The sequence below is a fragment of the Meles meles genome, chromosome 7 (assembly GCF_922984935.1).
Source record: "Meles meles chromosome 7, mMelMel3.1 paternal haplotype, whole genome shotgun sequence".
Taxonomy (NCBI): Eukaryota; Metazoa; Chordata; class Mammalia; order Carnivora; family Mustelidae; genus Meles; species Meles meles.
The window spans coordinates 97,317,797-97,332,795 of NC_060072.1; the positions used below are offsets into that span (position 1 = coordinate 97,317,797).

At 57.1% G+C, this 14,999-nt stretch overlaps 2 protein-coding genes across 7 annotated transcripts; both read left to right on the forward strand.

Annotated features, from left to right (window-relative positions):
- The first annotated feature begins 600 nt into the window (after window positions 1-600).
- Window positions 601-6,150, forward strand: DTX3 (deltex E3 ubiquitin ligase 3). 5 transcript variants are annotated; one of them, XM_046011001.1, is made up of 6 exons: window positions 620-1,177; window positions 2,524-2,588; window positions 2,781-2,857; window positions 3,209-3,944; window positions 4,909-5,126; window positions 5,454-6,150. In XM_046011001.1, exons 3-6 carry the CDS (start codon window positions 2,829-2,831, stop codon window positions 5,527-5,529), a joined length of 1,059 nt encoding a protein of 352 aa, XP_045866957.1. In that variant the 5' UTR covers window positions 620-1,177; window positions 2,524-2,588; window positions 2,781-2,828; the 3' UTR covers window positions 5,530-6,150. The 5 variants fall into 5 exon arrangements, with proteins under 5 accessions (XP_045866955.1, XP_045866956.1, XP_045866957.1 ...); XM_046011002.1 differs by having other exon boundaries at window positions 625-1,177; window positions 3,190-3,944; XM_046010999.1 differs by lacking the exon at window positions 5,454-6,150 and having other exon boundaries at window positions 601-1,177; window positions 4,909-5,406.
- A 312-nt stretch (window positions 6,151-6,462) lies between these two features.
- ARHGEF25 (Rho guanine nucleotide exchange factor 25) lies at window positions 6,463-14,614 on the forward strand. 2 transcript variants are annotated; one of them, XM_046010993.1, is made up of 16 exons: window positions 6,463-6,645; window positions 6,930-7,044; window positions 9,308-9,522; window positions 9,660-9,755; window positions 9,829-9,905; window positions 10,103-10,169; window positions 10,377-10,480; window positions 10,666-10,735; window positions 10,850-10,939; window positions 11,025-11,117; window positions 11,260-11,310; window positions 11,504-11,581; window positions 11,765-11,965; window positions 12,116-12,296; window positions 12,531-12,742; window positions 13,057-14,614. In XM_046010993.1, exons 1-16 carry the CDS (start codon window positions 6,547-6,549, stop codon window positions 13,165-13,167), a joined length of 1,860 nt encoding a protein of 619 aa, XP_045866949.1. In that variant the 5' UTR covers window positions 6,463-6,546; the 3' UTR covers window positions 13,168-14,614. The 2 variants fall into 2 exon arrangements, with proteins under 2 accessions (XP_045866949.1, XP_045866950.1); XM_046010994.1 differs by lacking the exons at window positions 6,463-6,645; window positions 6,930-7,044 and adding an exon at window positions 7,672-8,366.
- Window positions 14,615-14,999: the final 385 nt, after the last annotated feature.

The following is a 14,999-nucleotide window of genomic DNA, read 5'->3' on the forward strand; positions in this document are numbered from 1 at the left end:
GGGCTTGGTCACACACCCATTCCTGTAAAGGTGACTGAACCTCTCAGAGCACATTGGCAGGAGCTAAAAGAAGGAACAGGGTGTTTCCTCAGGCTTCCTGGGAAAGATGTCTTCTGTCTGGAGAGCAGGAAGAGTACAGCAGGGTCCTGGGAAAATGAAGAAAGAGACCAACCCTCCAGCCCAGAGTTGTGGGGAGGGGAGTGGAGAAAGGGGTGGATGAATAGAAGTTGTTGCCAGCCTGGGAGATCCAGTTGTTTGGCCGAGGAGGTCTTCTGGCTGGTGGAAAAACCTGGCTTGATGTGGCCCCAGGGAAGCAAATTGGACTGGGGGCGGAGATTTCTCTGATGTGGGAAGCAGAACAGTGCAGAGCCGCTTTTAATTTTCAGTTTTTAACTCCATTGGAACCATAGACTTAATACCCCCACCCCCCACCCCAAGGCGTTTTTTGAAAGATGAATTCACTTCCCACTTTGCAATAGCCTCAGTATCCCTGTTTGTGGAAACAAAAGTCAGAGGCAATTACCAACACCCATCTGGGAGCAGGTTGTAGGGGGTCACAGAAGGTAACAATCTAGGAAAAGGCAAGCAAGGAGGGAAGGGACTGAAAGAGTTTAGTCCTGGGGTATGTTTATTTTTTAGAACCAGTGCTTTTCTTACTATGACTCTTCTTCCCATCCCAAATTATTCCTCAAAGGTCCTTCTAGCAACAACGTAAGGATCACAAAAAAATTGTCCCCTTCCCCACCTACCTAAACCGACACTCGCCCACCCATCCACCACCAGCTTGCAGAAGCTGCCACGCAGCTGGCTGGGAAAGCAAAGGGAGAGGGCCCCTCCCGGGAGGGGGAAGCGAAAAGGGTGGCGTCTCTAAGAGATTTAACCTCCTACCCTCGGTTCCACACGCCACCCCCTCCCTCCAAAGACTGGGACGGCGCCTCCATTTTTGTTTTGGGGCGGAAGGGCAGGGGCTCGTGGATGGAAGGGGGTCAAGGGAAACGGTGATTATCACCTGTACGGGGCAAACGGGTGCTGTTCTACCCTTTCTCTCAATCTGCACCCCCTCTGCAAACTGCCCCCCCACCTTCTCGGGGTCTCCCCCCCCTTGTTGCTAAGGCCCAGACCGTCATCCCAGCAACAGCCTCAGTCATGTGACCGGCAATGGCGGCGCTGACGGGAGGTAGGTGAGCCCGGCGCCCCCCACACCCACCGCGCGCCCCCCGGACCCCGCTCGTACCCCCCGCGCGCCCTCCCTGCCCCCCTGCGCCCCCTCCTCCGCCTCCTTACCCGCGCGCGGCGCCGGGGACCCCCTCCACGCCTGGGCGATTCTCTTCCTATCATCCTCCTGCCTTGGCCTCCATTTGGGGGTTCTGGGGACCGCGATCGGCCGACATGCACCTCCACCCAGTGGTGGGGCTCTGGGGGCTCCGGCCAGAGGGGGACGTGGGGAGTTGATTCTGGATCTTGCAGGAGGTCATGGGGGATGGGGTGGGGCTGACTCAGTTGATGCCCCCAGAGACCCTCGCCCTTCCCGGCTGCCCCCGTCTGGCCTCTGTCTGGAGGGAGGGACTGGCCCGGTGTCCGGCCTGGGTTGCCCCAGAGGAATCAGAGACCCAGCATAAGCTGTGGCCCCGCCTCCTTCTTCTGTGCCAGCAGGACTTGAGGCTAAGGACATCTAGGTCCTGGGTTCCCTCTGATGGAGAGGGGGTGTTCCACCTTGGGTAGACAGAATGAGCTGAGGTTCTAGGATTTCGGTTTCACTTTCTGAATCTAGAGGTGCATCTGGCCTTGAGGGGACTATGATGGAGGCACAAACAGAGAGCCCCTCCCCTTTGGATCAGTCAAGGAATTGAGGTCACACTAATGGCCCCTCTTTCTATTTGAGCTACATTTGGAGGTGTTGTAGGGACAGCTCTGTAGCTGAACTTGGTAAGATTCAGAGGAAACAGAAGTCTCCAGCTGAGCCCCTGCTGCGCCCCACCCCTCCCTAAATGCAGACTGACTTGCTGACAGGCTTACTGCTTGCTCCCGCGCAGGGGTTTAAAAGGTGACCGGAAGTTCTTTAGGGGCTGCGGCCACTTTGTCCGCATTCTAAACAGACTTCTGCAGAAGGTACTGGGTTAGCTCTCAAAGAAGGCTCCCTAGCAATAGGGGCTGAATTATTTGGGAATATGGGGTAGGGTGAGGAGTTAGGGAGCATAGGGAACAGTCTTACTCATGTGATCTGAGGGAGGTGGCTGGAAAGACCTCCATCTGTGTGGGCTTTTCCCTTCCTGACTTCTCTTATCTGTGCCCTAGGCTTTCTTGAGAGCCTCAGAGCTGGGGAAGAAAAGAGGAAAGTTAGCATGTTGAAGTTCCCTCGTTAGCAACTTGGGAGAGGCTGGGAGGCAGTTCTCCAGAAGAGGAGAGGAAATGGAAGAGGAGTTTTTGTTTTGTTTCTGGCCTGCTGGTGGAGTGGGGGTGAGGGGGCTATGGTAACATTTCTCATCAGGAGCCTGTACTCTCTATTCTCCCCTTTCCCCCTAGTCCTGGTCAGCTGAGTGTGGAAATAGAGGGATTTCTGCTGCTCTCGTTGTCCATGGGCTTTCCAGGTATCTGCCTCCCAAGGGAAACTCAGCTTTCACCTTTAAATTGGTTTCCTACATTCCATGTGCCAAGTAATGCCATTCCCAGTAACTTACACCCAGGTTCCCAGTCTTCTGTTACATGGGCTGCTGGGCTGGGGCATGTGGGCAGGGGGTGTGGGTTTCTCACCTTCCCTCCTTTTCCTTTCCACCCACCAGGTCACACAACCTACAAGTAGGGAGCAGGGACAGCGAGAGAGAGCCTGCATGCCAATTCTAAGCTCTTCAGGATCAAAGTGAGCAAAAGTTCTCCCTCCCCTTTAAAGAAGCCAGTTTTCACCCAGAGGGAGGAGGGCCGGAGGGTTTCTGTGATCTTGGGAGGAGTGTAAAGAGAACCAAGACTGGTGCTTGGCTCAGATGATGATAGTAATAAAGTTATAGACACTTTCTTGCTCTTCGGTGGGTGCTGGGATTTGAAAGATAAGAGGAGACAGAAAATGAGCTTGGGGAGTAGTTGGGGGTTGGACTTTAAGAGGTAATACAGGGTTGGAAAGGAACCTGAAGTAGGAGGCACTGATTTTGTCAAATGGGGACCCCCCACCCTGAGTCCCTTTCACCCTGGGGGCAGTGTCGTTCGTCCTGTCCAGAATGGCAGCCTGTGGAGGCACCTGCAAGAACAAAGTGACTGTCTCCAAGCCTGTGTGGGACTTCCTGAGCAAGGAGACCCCAGCCCGGCTGGCCCGGCTTCGGGAGGAGCACCGTGTGTCAATCCTCATAGATGGCGAGACCTCTGACATCTATGTCCTCCAGCTTTCCCCGCAGGGCCCTCCCCCGGCCCCTCCCAATGGGCTCTACCTGGCCCGGAAGGCTCTCAAGGGGCTGCTGAAAGAGGCCGAGAAAGAGCTGAAGAAAGCTCAGAGGCAGGGCGAGCTTATGGGCTGCCTGGCTTTGGGGGGTGGCGGGGAGCACCCTGAGTTGCACCGCCCAGGGCCCCCACCTCCCCCTCTGCGAGCAGCCCCCCTTCTGCCCCCGGGGGCTCGGGGGCTTCCTCCCCCTCCTCCTCCCCTCCCCCCTCCCCTTCCTCCCCGCCTTCGGGAGGAGGCTGAAGAACAGGAGAGCACCTGCCCCATCTGTCTGGGGGAGATCCAGAACGCCAAGACATTGGAGAAGTGCCGGCACTCATTCTGTGAGGGCTGCATCACCCGGGCCCTGCAGGTGAAAAAGGCCTGTCCCATGTGTGGCCGCTTCTATGGGCAGCTGGTGGGCAACCAGCCGCAGAATGGGCGGATGCTGGTCTCTAAGGACGCCACGCTCCTACTGCCCAGCTATGAGAAGTATGGCACCATCGTCATCCAGTACGTCTTCCCGCCCGGTGTCCAGGGGGTAAGAAGACCTACGGCTTGCCTTTGCCCTCTGGTTTCTTCCCCTTTGGCCCCCCCAGCCCTGCCCCGCCCCGAGTGTGTTCTCCGACCTAGGGAAACTGGGTGAACGGGAGTGTGTTTGTTAGATGCTAGGGAGTCTTGCAGTCTCCCAGTATGCCCTCCCACTCAGGGCCCCGGCGCTAGGAGGCGCCCCTCAGGCCCAGCTTTTCTGTCCCACGACTCCAAGGAGCACGGGAAAATCAGGTATGAGAGAAAGGAATTGCATACTATTTCCGTGGTGAACTTGGATGTCGACAACTATTCTTGGCGCCGGTGAGGTCTGTGGAGGAGGTGGCTCCGGGGCAGGCAGGCATAGCAGGAAGGGATCCGACCCTCCTCACAGAGCACCGTTACTTCGGTCCAGATTGATGAGAGGAAAACCTTGATGACAGTGGAAGGTTAAAACAGGAGAGGTCAGGGGCCTATCCAGTGTCTTCCTGCTCGACGAAGCAAGAGTAATTTTCGGTCCTGGTTTGCAGAGGGCCGGGCAAGCTCTGAAGAAGAGTAATGGGAGAGTGGAACAGGTTAGGCAGGCCGAGAAACACTGGGAGCGTTTTCAGGTGGAGAAGGGAAGGCTGGAAGATAGATTATTCTCAGTCTTCACGTTTCTGCTGAGTTATCTGGTGAGTAAGGACCAGCTACTTTCCATCACTTTTAAGAATCCATTCGCTGCTGCATTGAGGCTTGAAGGATTGAGGCAGCAGAAAAAACTTCTTTAATTGTAAGGATTTTGTCCAAAAGCAGGCTCCTGCTGTCCAAACCCTTCAAAGAAGGCTCTCCTTCCTTGAGAGGCCGTCAGCCTGTTGCTGCCCCATCAGCATCCTCGAGGGGTGCACAGACAGCTGGCCAGCGGGACCCTCCGTGGGCATCATGGGCCTTCAGATGCCCAGCTGCTCACTGTCCTCTCTGCTTCCCCCTCCTCCCAGGCTGAACACCCAAACCCAGGAGTTCGGTATCCTGGCACCACAAGGGTGGCCTACCTCCCGGACTGCCCTGAGGGCAACAAGGTGCTGACCCTGTTCCGCAAAGCATTTGACCAGCGTCTCACCTTCACTATCGGCACGTCCATGACCACAGGGAGACCGAATGTCATCACCTGGAACGACATCCACCACAAGACCAGCTGCACAGGGGGACCCCAGCTGTGCGACCCTCCTTCATTTCCTTTCCCTTGGCCCCTCCCCTTCTCTCCATTTCCAGTATTCCCCTCTCTCTGTGGGAGCTTCCTCACTGCAGAGGACCACCCCCAAGCTATTCAACTGCCTCTTCCATCCCAGTTTCTCTACATTCAGCCTGGTCCAGTATGCCCAGCTTAACCTACAAAAATAAGGAGAACTGGGCTGTTATCTCCCGTTTGGATATCCTTAGGGGAGGTGGGGAGAGGCTGGAATGGGGCACCCAGAATGAGGGTGAGTGGAGGCTAATAGGAGTAAGCTGCAACAGCTAATCCTTCATTCCTTTTTGCTCCCAGGTTTGGGTACCCGGACCCCACCTACCTGACCCGGGTGCAAGAAGAGCTGAGAGCCAAGGGTATCACAGATGACTGAAGGACATCCCCTTTGCCAAGCCCTTGTCTTTCTCCATAGGACCCAGCGGAAGCCTCTGTTCTCCTCTCTCCCTCTGCCCCCCACACCACACAAATAGGGGATCAGTCTGACTGGGGAAGGAGTTCAGAGAGGGAGGGGGCAATCCCTTCCCCTGTCCCCCACAGGCCAAGTGCTTCAGTGCAGTGAGCCACTCCCTTCTGGCGGAGGGATCTCCCAGGCTCTTCTCCCCTCCTCCCCCTGTACATACTCCCAATTTCCCTACCCCCTCCATTGCCCTTGGCTTTTCTGGTATGTGCTGTGCTCCAGTGACTAAGCTGAGAAAGGACCTGGGTGGGGAAGGAGGGTCTCTTGAGCCCCCTGCCCCCACAGACTGCTCCACTGCTGAACTTCACTGTAGGGGAGGAGGCACAGGGCCGAGGTATGCCTCGGAGAAGCCAGCCGGACTTGCGTGCTCTTCAGAAACAGACCCCCCTTCTACCTTAACCTTGTCCTTTCTCTCCTGTGTCTCCCTCTCTGTCAGTCTGTCTCCCGCTCTTCTCTGCCCCCTATAAGGAGCCTCCTTACCCTGTTCTGGAATCGCCGCCAGACTGTAGCTTTTAATTTAATAAAAATAAAGTAAAATATGCAACTCTCTCTGCCACACCCGCTCTGTTCTGTGGACCAGGGTGGGGGAGCGGAACCTGCTGAGAAGGGGAAGGGGGTGGCGATCCGGGAAATCCCTGTGTGTCTCCCCTGTCTCAGCCTCCAGAGTGCTTGGGGAAACGGCACTATTTAGTGGGCTCCTGACGCATTCACGTCGGGACCGGGATTAAGATGGGTTTGTTTGTTATTGAACTTTGGTTGTAGAGAAAGCAAAAACCCTACCCCTTTGAGAAGTTTGGCTGGGGTGGGAGTGGGGGCGGAGCCGGGCAGGGGGCGGATTCGACAGCAGCAACTCCCCGGACGCGAGCAGGTCTCGAGCCCCCAAGCTTCCGTGCCCCCTCCGCCCTGAAACTTGGAGCAGGGTAGGGGTCCAGCATGAAGCCCCCGGACCGCCCCGCCCCTGGCCGCACGGACCGGATACTGGGGGTCATGGGGGGCATGCTGCGCGCATGCGCCCTCCCCGGGCAGGAGAGGGTAAGAAAGAGGGACCACGGTGAGGTTGCGAATCTTTAGGGGGCTTCAGGTGGTCTGCACCCTACAACTCAATTTACCAGCAAATAGGAATTCTGCAGGGCAGTCTCAGGAATCCATGAGTTCCAAAAGAGGGCCAAGGCCCTGGTCTGGGTGAACCCGTCCCTCCAACCCAGCCTAGGCGACCCTTTCACAACAATGTGGATTTGACAGGAGGAAGGAGGAGAAGCGGGAGGTCAAGGCTGGGCGTGGAGGGCGGTTTCCTTACCACCAGTCTTTCCCCACAGCCCCCGAAGGGAAGCCCCCTAGAGCCAGGAGGGACCGAGACAGAGTCTGACTGTACCGAGGGGGACCAGAAAGGGGAGCGCGAACGTGAGGTCCTCGCCTGGGCTCCGCTGCCCGGTAAGACGCTGGGGTGGGGTGGGGCACGGTTTGCCCTCCTGCGCAAAGTGGCGAATTCAAATAATGCTGCTCTTATTGGCATAAAGGCTTGCATCTAATCTGCATGAGACCCATTTAATTGCCAAGACCTCCACGCTTCTCGCCCTCTAGTCCGCTATGTGTCCCCCACATCAGCCGGCCCCGAGCCCCCAAAGGCGAAGTGTCCCCGCGCCCCACCCCTGGCTCCTCGCCAGCCCGGGCTCTGGGACTTCGCCTTAATTGGTGATTAGCTTCAGCTGGAGTCCTGGGGCCTGGAGGAAAGAAGGGTCTGGCGAGAGGGCGGCACCTGGGCTGTGTTCCCCACAGAGCTCCCCATTCACGCGTCCCCGAAGGGCAGGGGGCTTGTCTGCCCCTGCGCGGCTAGGACCAGTCCCAGCCCCCAGGATGTCTTCACACAGGCCCGGGCCCATCCGTCCGCACCCTTCCCCATCCCAGAGGTGGAGGGGCGACCTGGGCAGATCCCGCCGCGCGGCTTACCCCCGACCCCAGCGCTCCGCAATCGGGAGCGCGAGAGGCAGGAGGGAGGGGAACCCGGGGCGGGGATCCGAGGCTGGAGAGGAGAGGCGGAGGCGGTGGGGACGTGGAGTGGGAACGTGGTGGTGCCTGGGGGAGGGGGATTGGGGCTGGAGCCCGGCACAGGCTGAAGGGGGGAAACCGGAGGGAGAGGGCGGAGCTGGGCCGCAGAGGCCCCTCCCCGCGGCAGCACCGCGGCCGGGCCTGTTATTCCGCTCGTCTTTCGGCCGGGACCCGCGCAGCGCCAGTGACTCGGGGAGTCGGCCCCCGCCTCCTCCCTGCCCGGGCCTAGAACCACCCCAAACGCGAGAGGCCAGAGACGGAGCTGGAGCGGCTGCCGCATCCCGGCCCAGCTTCCCCCACCATCCCTCCCCGCCCCGCTGGACATCTGGACCCTGGGCCCCGCACCAACTGGGTTCCGGAAACCCTCCCCGCCCAGCTCGGCTGCCCGGCCTCGCGCCGCCCGCTCTGCAGAGCCCCCAGGCCTCCCCCAGACCAGACTTCCGCCTACCCCTGGACGCCCCTTCCCTGTTCCCTCCCTCCCCTCCTCCCCCAGCCTGGAGCGGGGTAGGAGGGAGGGGGGGTGTGCGCCCTGCGCCGTCCCCGCCCCGCCCCCCGTGATTCCCCCTGCATGGCCGGCCCGGGTGGGGGGTGCGGGGGGGCCCGGGCGCCATGCGGGGGGGGGCACAAAGGGGGTCGCTGTGCCTGTCCCCACGTGATTCGAAAAGTGCTGGCAAAATGCGGCTGCTGCTTCGCCCGGGGGGGTCGTGGTGAGTGCGAGGTCGCAAGGGCCCAGCGTTGAGTGGGGGGCGGGCTGAGGGTTCAGGGCGTCAGACTGACCTGGCCCTAGGGATTCAGAGGCTGGAGACTGGTACCTGTGTTTTCCAGGAAAGTGGCTTAGTAGATCTCCAAGATCCCTTCTGCCTCCAAATTTTTAATCAGTTCAAGTTAAGGAAATTGGGGAAGGGGCAGGAAACTCTTCTCTCCATCTTGTAGTCAACTGGGTATGAGAAAAACCCATCCACAATCCCCCTGGGCCTACAACCGGATCTTCCTTAAATCCTTTTGCTGAGAATCTACTAAGGATCTGAAGAGGGCCAGAGAGAAGGAGGAATGAGGATGAGGGTCTACCTGGGACTTTATGACAAATCTCTGATCCTCTGTTCCTGACTCAGGGCAAAGATAACCCTAATGAGCTCTCCTCACTTGCCCCCCCCCCCCAGTTGGGTTTGTGCATGTGTTGGGGAGATGGGCTGCAGAAGTCTTTTCTTTTTACAGTGATTACTGCAATTGGTGCAGGAGGGGTCTGGGGATGGCAGACGGCCTTTTAGCTCTCCCGCCCAACCTCAGGGAATCGTCTGTGCCCACTGGAAGGGGGTGGATTGTAGGAGAGCAGATGGCCACCCCCAGCTTCCCCTGTCTGCCCAGATGCCTGCCCAACCACATCTGTGGCGTGCTCTGGATATGGGGGAGCATCCACATAAAACTGGAGGTTCTAGGCTTTGGGAGCCCGGGTGTTTACTGTCCTCCCTCCCAAGGGTGCCCAGGTGCAATTTTCTATCCTGGCCAAATCAAATGAGGATGACAAGAGAGTGGGCCCTGGGGGGAGGGCTCAGCATTATGAAGAAGAGCCTCTGGGAGCTCCCTAGGGCCCTGAATCTAGAGCTGGAGTAATATCTATGGCCCCTTTTCTTCCCCCACTCCCCATTAGAATCCTATTCCATTGCTGGCAGTGAGGGGAGTATCTCAGCTTCAGCTGCTTCGGGTCTGGCTGCCCCCTCTGGCCCCAGCTCTGGCCTCAGCTCTGGCCCCTGTTCCCCGGGCCCCCCAGGGCCAGTCAGTGGCCTGAGAAGATGGTTGGATCATTCCAAACATTGTCTCAGTGTGGAAACTGAGGCAGACGGTGGCCAGGCTGCACCATATGAGGTGAGCAGGGGGCACCACAAAAGCATGTAGGACAATCCATGAAGGACACTGGGAAAGAGGGCAGGTTGGGGGCCACTGGCTGCTGGGAAGACACAGCTACTGTCCATGACCTCTGACACTTGACCTCTGGCTCCCAGAACTGGATGCTGGAACCAGCTCTCACCACAGGAGAGGAGCTGCCAGAACTCACCCTGTTGACCACATTGTTGGAGGGCCCTGGAGATAAGACACAGGTATGAAGAAACGGGTCTGTATGGCTTCCCAAAAGCATCCGTGTGCTGACTCTAGGATGTTCTGTCCTTCCAGCCACCTGAGGAGGAAACTCTGTCCCAAGCCCCTGAGAGTGAGGAGGAACAGAAGAAGAAGGCTCTGGAAAGGAGTATGTAAGTGTCTCCACACACTCCCTTCCTTCTGCACCCCCCCCCCCCCATCATTGTGCAACTTCCAGAGAACTGTCCCTCACATTTTAGATTTAATACTTGGAATTTCCTCTGAGGTTGGCTATGGTAATGAAGGGACTTCTAGTCCAGGAGGGAGGAAGTGGCTAAACCAAGGATGTGCACTCCTGCTCTCTTCCCAGGTATGTCTTGAGTGAACTGGTAGAGACAGAGAAAATGTACGTGGAGGACTTGGGGCAGATTGTGGAGGTAGCTCCCTTTTCTCTCCCCAGTCCTAGCCCAGCCCTTTTCCTCTGCTCAAGGCTAATTTTAGGAGATGCCTTAGTGCTCCTCTGTCCCACCTTCCCAGTCCCCTCTACATCCTGGACTTCTTGGGGGAGGGGTCCCCCCACCCCCCGCCAAGACTGACCCCCCCCCCCCACACACACTTATGCTCCCACCCCAACCTTCTCATAGGGTTACATGGCCACCATGGCTGCTCAGGGGGTCCCGGAGAGTCTTCGAGGCCGTGACAGGATCGTGTTCGGAAACGTCCAGCAAATCTATGAGTGGCATCGAGAGTGAGTGGTGGATCCCCGAAAGCGACGCGGAAGGGCATACGTCTGTTGTCTCTGTAACCTAGCCATGGGCCCGCAGTCTCCTGAGGAACGTCTGGAGTGGCATAATGGCCCAGCTAGTGTAGACAGCTCTCAGTTGAGTCGGGTGGGGGGTATTTGACCAGCCTTTTCCTCACCAACCCCTCCAGCTATTTCCTGGAGGAGCTACAGCGGTGTTTGAAGGATCCTGATTGGCTGGCTCAGCTCTTCATCAAACACGTGAGGCTTAAGGGGGCAGCCTCCAAGGGGCGGGGCTCGGGAGTGGGTCGGGGCTCCCCAGAAGTGTTCTCTCGCCTCACCCGTCCTGCTCTCCTTAAACTCGACCCCTGTTAGGAGCGCCGGCTGCAAATGTACGTGGTGTACTGTCAGAATAAGCCCAAGTCAGAGCATGTGGTGTCAGAATTTGGGGACAGCTACTTTGAGGTCAGTGGCCAAGGTACCTTGGGGGAAGGGGGACAGAATCATCAGGCTCTCCAGGCTGCGTAACCACCCTGTCCTTGTCCGCCAGGAGCTCCGGCAGCAGCTAGGGCACCGCCTGCAGCTCAGCGACCTGCTCATCAAACCAGTGCAGAGGATCATGAAATACCAGCTACTGCTCAAGGTCAGGACCACCTATTCCCTGGGGGTTCCGCTGGCTGGGACAGCCCTCACTTGTCTCGTTCCTCTCCCCAGCATTCCTAAGGCTCCCCCCAGACTTCCTGGGCACCTTCACCTGTCCTGAGCATTTCTTTTCTACATCTTAGGATTTTCTCAAATATTATAGTAGAGCTGGGATGGATACGGAAGAGCTGGAGGTGAGGACTCCTGTCTCTGCTAGGACACACACCATATACCTCTTATTTTTTTTGGTCTCCTGGGATACCCCAGCTCCTTGGGTGGTGTTGAGCTGTCTGATTTTTAGGGGGAGGCTGGTTGAGAGTTGAAACATGCTCTGAAGAGGCCTCTTTCTCCACAATGACAATGCTCCTCTCTTCACCTGCGACCCAGCAAGCTGTGGAGGTCATGTGCTTTGTACCCAAGCGCTGCAATGACATGATGACCCTGGGGAGACTTCGGGGCTTTGAGGTATGGGGATAGAACAGGCAACTGCAGGCCCAACGCTCTTTGGTCCCAGTCTGAGCACTCGGGAGGTCCTCATGGGGGAACTGTCCTTCCCCTGAGACCGACCCCAAGGTTGGTTGGGAGAATCAGGGGAAGTCCCTTTTCTCTTTTTGCTTTTTTCTCAAAACCACTACCCTTTGGTTCTAGGGCAAACTGACTGCTCAGGGGAAGCTCTTGGGCCAGGACACATTCTGGGTAACAGAGCCAGAGGCTGGGGGGCTGCTGTCCTCCCGGGGTCGAGAGCGACGTGTCTTCCTCTTCGAGCAAATTGTCATCTTCAGTGAGGCCCTGGGAGGGGGAGTCCGAGGAGGATCACAGGCTGGATACGTGTACAAGAGCAGCATCAAGGTAGGGAGGAAGCCACAAGGGAGGGGTCTGGCTGGGATGCGGTGAGGCCTCTGAGAGAACACCTGGCTCCTGGATTTGTTGGAGGGGGTGGGAACCAGCGACAGCCTAAAGAATCAGGGGCGGGGGGCTCTCTCCTACTTGCCAATCCAGGTGAGCTGCCTAGGACTGGAGGGGAACCTCCAAGGTGACCCTTGCCGCTTTGCACTGACCTCCAGAGGGCCAGAGGGTGGGATCCAGCGCTATGTTCTGCAGACTGCAGACCCCGCAGTGAGTCAGGCCTGGATCAAGCAAGTGGCTCAGATCCTGGAAAGCCAGCGGGACTTTCTCAATGGTGAAGCTCTCACCCTCCCTCCCTGACACACTCCTTCAGCCCTTTGACCTCCCAAATCCCTCCCTGCCCAAAATTTAGTCCCTGTTCTCTTGACCCCAGCTTCTCCCCCTCTCCCCAGCAATTTACAATGGCTGACAGTTCATGGGAAGAGGGCAAAGTGGGAGGATGGTCTGGGTAGAGCCTTTAGGGAAAGAACCTGTTGTAACCCTCCTTCTGTTCCTCTCCTTGCCCCAGCATTGCAGTCACCCATTGAGTATCAGAGACGAGAGAGCCAGACCAACAGCCTGGGGCGGCCAGGAGGCCTTGGGGTGGGGAGTCCTGGGAGAATTCGGCCTGGAGACCGGGCCCAGGTCAGCACACATACACCCATCAATGGCTCTCTCCCCTCCCTGCTGCTGTTGCCCAAAGGGGAAGTGGCCAGAGCCCCCCTGCCTCTGGACACACAGGTATGAGGAATGGAGTCCCCTGTTATAGGGGCAGAATGGGGAGGGCCTCTTTTATTCTGGGATCCCTAAATCCCCTTCCCCTATAACATTCCTTTCTTCTACCACCTGCCTTTTTTCTGCCCTTTCCTACTTCCCTACTCTTACCTTACCCCCCCCCCCCCCCCCCAGTTTAACCCTGGGAGAAGCTGATGGTTTTAGATGATCTAAGGTGGCTAGCGAGAGGAGGTGGCTTAGCTAGGGCCACACACTGAAAAGAAAGGAGTGAGGGTAGATTCCTAGACTTTTTTCCTCCTCTGACTTGAGTCTTTCTTCAGGCCCACAGTGACATCCCCCGAGCCCCTCGTGACTCTCCTCCAGCTCCACCAATTCCAGACACCCCTCCCTGCCAAGCCAGACTTGCCAAGCTGGATGAAGATGAGCTCTAAGTGGTGAAGGCCTGGGGTGGTGCTGACCCAGCCACCCTATTTCAGGGCAGTCCTCTGGCACCACCTTGGAATTCCTTCTTGATGTGCCTGGAGCGGGGAGTGAGGGCTGGGAGTGGTGTTGACTTGGCGCAGGATACCTAGACTCAAAAAGACTTCTTTCTGCTTAAGGAACATGGGTTCCTTCAGCTCCCACCCCTATGCATGCGTCACAGGTCCCCCCAAAAGGAGGATATGTGGGTGGGTGGGAGGGCTGGGGCAGGGGCCAGGTAAAAATGATTGGTTTTGATTTTGATTTTTTTTTTTTTCAGTTTTCTGAGATTAAAGGTTTTGTGATATCACTAAGGCTGCTGTCTTGGCAGAGGGAAGGGGAAGTGGGATGAAGGGGAGAAATCCGCTGGGCCTGCGGATGGTCTGGTGAGAGGAGGACACAGGGTGGAAGACAAAAGGCGTCGCTGTTTTTGTCCTTCACCTGCGCTGCGGCATCTGGCAGTCTGGACCTGAAACTTGGGAAACCCTAGATCCGTGATATATCCTCCTCTTTCCCAGGCTGCTTTCTCTCCCATCTGGCCTCCATTCTAGACCCCACTGGAAAGCCCACTATAGTGTGACTTCCCACCATTCCCCCAACATCAGATTCTAGAGGACTAAATGCCCAAGTACCTTTCCTTCTGAGGCTTCCATGCTCAGCTGAGTGGGAAGGGAGATGTGGAGACGATGCTGGGGTCTGTGGCCCTCTTTGGCCCTGGATCTCCTTTTTGCGGTCTGCGAGGTCACAAGGCATATCCGTAGTGAGTAGGAAGGGAGTCTTCTTCAAGTACAGACCCAAGAGTGGACAGCTCAGAGGGGTCTTCATCCCTCCCAACTTCTGGGATAGCCCCTGGGATGGAGAAAGCCAAACATGCAGGGTTCCGTATCCAGATGCCCTGTCTTGGGTCCTTGGGCATCGGTGTGTCCACCGTGTCCATTCGTCCCCTGGGCTTGGTCACGTGTACTTGGGCTTCCTCAGCAGACAATAGGCTGCTGGTGTGGGAGGGTGAGGAGGAGCTGGAGCCTCCCTGTGGGCCTGAGGTCCCTCTGGCCGACAATGGGGGGAGGGACCTCTTAAGGGGGGGACAGGACGTACAGCCCAGATAAGACTTATGGGGAACAATAGGAGGAATTGAAGAGGGGAGACCCACCCGCACTATACCCCACACCCAGGGCTTTGGGGTCAGGGACTGGGGACCAGAGGGTGATGGGGAGGGATGCCAAGTATTCTTGTAAATGGAGGAGGGGATGGGGAAAATAGCAGGATGCTGGAGCTCAGAACCTTTGTATCTCTTGAGGGACCACAGAGGTTGGTGAGGTGGGTGCATGACCCTTTTGAACTTAATTTAACCACAAATGTGTTTTTGAGTGCCAACTTTGTAAATAGCACTTGAATGTAATAAATGGTACTTCAAGTTTTTTGTTGTTGTTGTTTGTTGTTGTTGTTGTTGTTGTTGTTGGCTTTTAAGAAGCAAAATCAAAGTTTGCTCTCAGTTCAGTATTTCCCCTGAGGACCTGAACTGGGAATTTAGGTCCAGCTCCCAGGAGAGGTGTGGGTGGTAGCTCTCGGTCATCCCCATGCTCTACTGTAGCCAAGTCCCATCTTAGCAGCCTTCGAAGCTGCTCTGCCAATGGATCCCCTTCCATTTCCTTGGGGCAAGCTGTATTTCCCATGCAGATTTGGGTCTGGGGGAGAGGCATGTGTGTGTTGTGGGGGGCACGCTGAATTTTCTTGGGGAGAACGCAGAGGCTCTGGGAATGATGGGTCGCTCTAGAGGAGCAAGCTATCTCCTCCCAGAGGGCCA

Excerpts from the sequence above, each read along its gene's own strand:
- DTX3 (XM_046010999.1), top strand. The coding sequence starts at position 2,829 with ATGCCAATTCTAAGCTCTTCAGGATCAAA. Across the intron at positions 2,858-3,208 it reads CTAAGCTCTTCAGGATCAAA|AATGGCAGCCTGTGGAGGCA; the intron begins GTGAGCAAAAGT and ends CGTCCTGTCCAG. Across the intron at positions 3,945-4,908 it reads TCCCGCCCGGTGTCCAGGGG|GCTGAACACCCAAACCCAGG; the intron begins GTAAGAAGACCT and ends CCCTCCTCCCAG.
- ARHGEF25 (XM_046010993.1), top strand. The coding sequence starts at position 6,547 with ATGAAGCCCCCGGACCGCCCCGCCCCTGGCCGCACGGACCGGATACTG. Across the intron at positions 11,311-11,503 it reads TGGATACGGAAGAGCTGGAG|CAAGCTGTGGAGGTCATGTG; the intron begins GTGAGGACTCCT and ends CCTGCGACCCAG. Across the intron at positions 12,743-13,056 it reads CCCTGCCTCTGGACACACAG|GCCCACAGTGACATCCCCCG; the intron begins GTATGAGGAATG and ends GTCTTTCTTCAG.